Genomic DNA, 7,146 nt, shown 5'->3' on the forward strand with positions numbered 1-7,146 from the left:
CTGATCCAGCTTGGCCTGGTCTCCACGGCCCTTACTGCACTGGTAAAATTTAGTATCAGAGAGGATGGTTTCTTTCCTGTCCATTGTAGAAAGGCAGGCTAGGAAGAAATAAGTAGTATATCTAGAGGTACCTGTTTTAGTAAGCAGTATGTGACATAATTGGATCATTTTTTTCGTGACCACAACTACTGAATAGCATGCCTTGCTGTGGGATGTTTTAGGTAAGGGAACGTTGCTAGTGATCTGCTCGTGCATGTGGTCAGCTGCAGAATTTGCTTACTTGCAGTATTAGGAAACGCACAGATTACAGTGTTTCAAATGGCAACTGGTTTAATTTTTCTGGAAGTCGATGTTCCTCTGAATCGGGAAACTATTCTAATTAAAAAAGAACCCTTGTAGTTGGTGCCGTTGAAGCAGTGTTTAATGTTGTGTGGCTGTTGGCAGGAGACTTGATGCATTTTCACATGACCCTCTCTGGAACAAAAGCAGATTGTTTCCCTCTCTTTTTCTGTTACACAAATGAGTTCCTTTTGAAACAATTTCTTTTTCTGCAAATTCTGGAAATTGTCACCAGGACTAGTTCTTCCTTCACGGTGCCTTTTTACAATCTGCTGTCTGATAATGCTGGCACAAAAATCTGCTTTGGAGTAGCAGCCCAAAAAGTGCCGAGACCTCTGGAGAAAGCCCCCTCCTCTTGGGGAATGATTTTTTTTTTTTTTCAGTTTTATGGGAGGGTTGAACATGAAGTTTAATTTCTTGCTGTCTTTGTGATAGCAAGGCGGAGTTTGTTTCTGCTTTCTTAGTTGTTTCATTTACATATCTGTATTTTCAGTGTCCAGCAAACAACAGTGCATAGCAAGTCAGTTCTGAATTGAGCTTTTTTCCCTATATTTTTTGTGTAACAAACCTTTGTTTTTGAAACAAAGTCTCCCATCTGAAGTCTTCCTCAGCAGAGAGGGTAGTTGAAGTCAGGTGCAGATGCTGGGTTATTGGCTGACACGGTGCTGCGTAACTAAATCAGTCGGTACTGGATCAAAGGAGCAACAGACAAATTAAGTGGGGATTTCAAGCAGCAAAACGAATTATCCACTGGGGAGTGCTTTTCCTGGCAATATTTAATAGCTGACAGATTGTGGGGGGGGGAGGATAGGGAAAAAAATAGATTGCTCTGAATAACTTTCTTCTTGGAAATTATGTACTCATTTCTCACTGTCTTCCTGATGCTTCTGGTAGCACAGCATAGGTGTCTTGGTCAAATTCCTTTATTCCTAGGATACCAGTTTGCCAGTGCTCTGGCCATTCATGCCAGCACTCCCAGTTTGTGTGTCATAGCTGGTGAGGTGACGTAATCCCAAAAATGCACCTCCTTGTGAAATATGTATTTACTGGGGCTGGGCTTCTTCAGTCGAAAATTAAACCTGGAATGAATCAGGACTGCAAAAGACTTTAAACACTTCTGGTTATTTTAATCAAGCTCTTCTGTTTGTGCCTGGCGACCAGATTCCAAGGAAGTTTCTGTGCCTTTGTGTGGTCCAAAGCAGCACAAAGATTTGATGTATGTGGAGGGGAGAGTTCTCTTCTGTGCCTGTCCCCGAGAGCCCTGCAAGAAATGATGGGTTGGGGGTGCAGCCAGAAATCTCCAGAAATTCTTGATCTCCTGCCAGGAGCCCTGTGGTAGAAGGGATGCAGACTTAACTAGAAAACCAGGTGATGTAAATTCATGTAGCCAAGCTCCTTGTATTTTCCTGGTCCCATGGGATGTCAAAGCCCCTGTGTGGGGGCCAGGCAACTTCCAGTCCCACTTCAGACTGGGAAGAGGACATCATTTGCATCCTGCTTGACTTTTCTTGCTGGACTCGAAAGAAATGGATCTGTCAGTCCCAGATGACTAAAACCAGAGGACTGACTATTCATTTTACTTGCATAAATGAGAAATCCCCTAGAGGCAGGGTTTTCACCAGTGGAAGAGAGATGGTTTTTAGCTAGAGCTGAAAAAAATAGAGATGAACTTTTTGTTGTTAGCAACTAGGTGTAAACTTGTGTAATCATGTTGGTTTGCACTGTGGGTATGTCAGCAGCTTATGCATTGCTTACATTTCCCTCTAACGAAAAATTACTGCAAATATTTGTACTTTGAGGGGGGGAAGAAACATCAACAAGTGAAAACTAACCTATTAAAAATTGATAAAATTATTTTAGTGAAAGTTCAGTACAGTTCTGCATAGAAAAGAGGAAATTAGAAGGTGTGAGGAAGTTTTATTTTGTTTGGGTTTTTTTAATCAAGAAGAAAATAAGTTCCTCTTCTCATGTGCAGTTGTCCCTGCTCGTGAAGTGTCACTGCTGCTTTCCTGCATTAGCCCTTGGGACGTGCAGCAGCTTAAGTACCTCAGAGTATGTACCAGGTGCTACCAACAAATATTGGCCGTGTGAGGAGTTGACAGAGGACATCATCCTTCTGTACTGGTGTTGGATGAGTTTTATCTGGTAACATCTTGCCGTTAAGCAGTTTGTGGCACTGGAGATGCTCATGCCGCAAATTGCTATGTTTCCTCCCTTGCCTCTGCAGCCCTCTCTGCCCTTTGGTGACCATTGATCTCTTGGTTTTATGGGCTGTTAATCAGAGCTGTAATCAGTCACCTATCCACAAAAGCGATAGCAGAGCCAGTTTTCATGTTTTTTCCTTCCCCTCCTCCTCCCCATCTAACGTTGCCAGCTATTCAAGCCTCTTTGTTAAAAGAGCTTCATGGTATTTATTTGAGAATTTCAATGTTTCTGGGTTTCTCAAGGTCCAATCCTCCACCTCCTCCTCCTCCTACTTGCAGAGGGATCTTGCAAGATGTCATCCTATATTTGCACTTAGAAAACACAGAAGTAAAAAGAACTTCAACTTAATTTTAACTCATTATTTTAAGCTTGTGTATCTAGATTCATGATTAAATACTTCAGTGGGAAATACTGAGCTCTCTGAAACTAGAATAAGCTTTAGGTACTTTATAAATGCTGCTAATGTTCAGTATGTCTGCTGCAATTTTGGCATATTAGTGGGTTTTTTGTTAATCTTAACAGATGGTATTTGGGTGATTAAACTATTTCCATGAGCTGAAGAACTAACTTTCTCCTCTTCTTTCTGTTTCACCAGTTTGTAGAATGGAAATTCTGGATAAAACAATCAACAGCTACTTCGATGTTTGGCTTGGACCTAGAGGTAAGACTTGTCAAAAAATAAATACACAAATAAAACTGATATTAATGTGCAGATAACAGAGCATAAGAAACAGCTTCCCTGACTGCTTGCTTTAGTATCTGCAAAGCATCAAAATGTGTAATTCTTTAACAAATAAAAAAAAATCTATTCGATCTATTCAATGCTTCTGGTCTTTTGACCTGAAATGCTGCCTCACAATGAGGGCTTCCAGCGAGGGTAGGGATGTTCCACCTGGTCCTGGCCAGGAGGGATTAAATGTCAGCATCCCATACAGAGTGTGCAGAATGATGCTACTCAGTGGCACGTGCCTTCTTTCTCTGATGGCTTGAGTAGTGAATTTCCTACCTCTTTCTTTGTCCCAGTGAAACTCCCAGTGGTGATGCCACTTGGCCAAAGTCCACAGGAGATGAAATAAGCCTCTGATCCTTCAAAGTGTGTTTTCCATTTGCTTTTAGTAGTTTGGTGCACTTCTTGACCCCCTTTTCATACTAAGAAATATCCATTAGTCTGGATGTTCTGATATAAATTATTGCATGTGCTGGCATATGATCTATATTTGCCATGTCTTAGAAATAGCAAACCATAAAGCTGGCAAATCCAAACAATTCCCTGACTTTGTTAACTCCTTCACATCCTGCATTTTAAGGCCTCATTTCTTACGTTTAGGATCCATATTTGACTCCTTTAAAATTAAGTCAGGACTGTGAATGCAAGCAATGCTTGAATTGTTCATTTATGGTTTGGTAAACTTGGTTTCAGTCCTTTGGGCAGGGCTTCCATGAGAAGAGCAAAATACTGTGCTGCAGCTGGGTACAGATAGCACAGTTGTGGTTCAAAAGGCTCATGCACTTGTCCCAAGTGTTCACAGAATCACAGAATATTAGGAGTTGGAAGGGACTTCAAAAGATCATCCAGTCCAACCCCCCTGCCAGAGCAGGATCACCTAGACTAGATCACACAGGAACGTGTCCAGGTGGGTTTTGAATGTGTCCAGAGACGGAGACTCCACAACCTCTCTGGGCAGCCTGGTCCAGTGCTCTGTCACCCTCACAGTAAAGAAGTTTTTCCTCATGTTTACATGGAACCTCCAATGCTCCAGCTTGTACGCATTGCCCCTTGTCCTGTCATTTGTTCCCCTGAAATCCTCTTGTTTGGGGTGGTTTATGTGCTTTTCTTGACATGTTGTCAACCAGAGTGGTCAGTGGAACTGGACTGACTGCTTTGTGTTTCATTGCTCATACAAGGACTCCAAAATTTAATCCTCCTGAGTAGCACATACATAAGTCTAACTGGGTTAGAAAATAATTATCAGGATCATCCATTGATAACCATAAAGATACCTGCTTCACTCTTAGCTTTGCTGGCTCTGTGAAGGAAGTGCGATGTGTGCTACTGGGAAAGGTTGGGTTTAGAGAATAAGGGAGAGAGGGTTGTTGAAGCTTTTCTTTATAATCTAAGATCATCTGTGGAATTCAGGATGGATGATGATTCTCAATGGTAATGAGTATTTAAAATAATAGCAGTAATAATTTAGGAATATCTTTGCCTTAGGAAGAGTATTATTTTTGTTTTAACAACTGTGTAACTAAAATCTTGTTGTTTGTGAAAGTTTTTTGTAATGAGCAATGTGGCCCCTAATGAAAGGGCTTGCTGCTCTTCCTTCATCTTTCTCTAGTAATTTCAGAGAAGTGCTCTATTAGAAGCATTTTGAGTACATTCTGGATGCACTGAACTCTTCCCCTTACAAAATCTAAGTGTTTGTATGTTTTTGTTTATTTCAGACCCCAGAGTAAAAGGATGGCTTCTTCTGGAGAACTACACACCTACCTTTATCTTCTCAGCCTTGTACTTACTAATCGTATGGCTAGGACCAAAGTACATGCAGAATAAGCAGCCATTCTCATGCAGGGGTATTCTAGTTGTCTACAACCTTGGACTTACGCTGCTTTCTCTGTATATGTTTTATGAGGTAGGAGAAAAAGGGCTGGGTTGGGGTTATTTTGCACTATCAGTTTTAATTTTATTGGCTTATGTTGAAAATGTTCTCTGAGGAAAGTCCTCCTAAACCTGGGGGCACATCTGCAGAAATGTTGCAGCCTTTTTTCAATGTCACTTCTCAGGGGAGAAAGGCATGGTTGCAATGTTACCTCTACAGAAGGCATGACCCAAACCTGGCTGTAAACATCCGTGCTGACCTTGGTTAGCAAGGTTCAGATGGACCTTTCTTGCTCAATGCAAATGAAAGCCTGATCTTTCAGCATGAACCTGGCTGGTCCTTCAGTAACTCCTTGCCTAGAAGTCATGCTCTGCATCATTATGCTGGTGGGTTGTACCAAGTACTCTGTAGCAAAACCACGGCTTGATGTGGAGTGCAGAACATGTTTTGTTTAAATGTGTTTAATCTTTGCATCGATTTCTGTAAGCTTGCAGTAGCTTCTTTTGTGTCGTCTTAGTTTTGCTGAAACAATTGCATCAACGCTGTTGTGATTAATTTGTTTCTTGGAAGTTAAAATCTGAACATACAGATACCGAATTGGACTTTCTGTGGGCTTATTTTCTTTACTAACAAAACAAAGATGTAGGCAGCATAAGGTTTTTCAATTTCCAGAGGGCACTTCAGCTACTTTTACTCGAAATTGTGTATGGTTTTGATTAAAGTGAAAATGAAGAACTATGGCAGTGTAAATAAGAATGTGGTCAGAAAATGAGTGTGTGGCTTTAATGTACAGAATGCTCTGGCTTGCCTTTAACTGAAGGCATTTCTCCTTCCTGTAAGGAGAGATTTTATTTTCCACATGCGATTATAAGCTAGAGCTAAAACTACTAATCTCTCTCTCTGTGTTTTTTGGTTAGTTTGGGGGGTTTTTTGTATTTGCTTAGAAGTATATGCAAGTTGTAATTCTCCTTTGAGTTTGTAGTTAATTCTGTAGTGTTTTACAAGGTTAATTTTAGATAGTGGTTTAAATTTAAAGTCATTTCTCTTGTGTAGTCTAGTCAAAAATTACTGAGCTGTGTTATTAAGAACTTTGATACTTAATTCTTCGGGGTGAGCTGTTTTGGATTCAGTAGGTACTTGGAACAATTTGTATTCTTGATGTGCTTACATTTTTGACCTCACTGCCAAGATGTTGTAATCCAAAAAAATCGCTTGTTAATTTGTTTAATTTGTCTAAAAGAACTGTTACCGTGGACTTCATGGTCAATATCTGCATTATTTTATGCAGATATTATTTATAATTGTATAATAATGTATTGTTTTAACCCCCAATTATGTTATTGTGGATTTACAAGTGCAGACTTTTCTTCAATTGTACTAAGTATGCATAAAACTCTCAGGATAGCCAATCTTTTTTCCTTGATTACTTGGAATAACACTCATAGTTTCCATGTGAAAATTACTGTAACATTCTGCCATATTACAAAGCTTGCTGATAAATTTAAATAATAGAAGATATCTGAACTGTTGATCTTATGCATGCCCTTTTCTTGCTAACAATGAACTGGTTACCAAGAAGGACTATTTATTGCATGCTGAAGTCCTCATACTTGTAAACAGCTGAATAGCTTTTATATTATGAAGGAACGAGACAACTAAAATACATTGAATATTAAGGCTCCTGCTTCTTATATAGTGAAACACTTTACATCAAGAATATTGCTCTTAATGTAACATTATCTATATCGAAGTATTCACTGGTATTGTTGTAAATGTAACTTCTCTTTATAAACAAAGCTACAGTGTTAGAAAGACTATAAAGCTCATGATGGTTGCCACAGAATGTGCTTGACAGCACTTACAAGCTAGATGTGATGGCAAGTGATGTTCTGCAAGAAGGGACTGATCCTGTAAAAATGCTGCCGAGTAGAGAGCTGTGCTGACATAATGCTGTGCTGCTTGATGTTTGCAGGGAGAGAGCCCGAGGGCCAGGTGATAGGGAAAG

The 7,146-nt window shown here is 40.0% G+C and overlaps 1 protein-coding gene across 1 annotated transcript in view; it reads left to right on the plus strand.

Annotated features, from left to right (window-relative positions):
* Positions 1-3,146: 3,146 nt before the first annotated feature.
* ELOVL5 (ELOVL fatty acid elongase 5) overlaps positions 3,147-7,146 on the plus strand; it is a 16,452-nt gene continuing 12,452 nt past the window's right edge. Inside the window, 2 exon segments of the mRNA XM_010189983.1 lie at positions 3,147-3,205; positions 4,987-5,174. Coding sequence (XP_010188285.1) covers positions 3,148-3,205; positions 4,987-5,174 — 246 coding nt within the window. The 5' untranslated portion in view covers position 3,147.

Source organism: Mesitornis unicolor, unplaced genomic scaffold (genome assembly GCF_000695765.1).
Source record: "Mesitornis unicolor isolate BGI_N332 unplaced genomic scaffold, ASM69576v1 scaffold11178, whole genome shotgun sequence".
NCBI lineage: Eukaryota > Metazoa > Chordata > Aves > Mesitornithiformes > Mesitornithidae > Mesitornis > Mesitornis unicolor.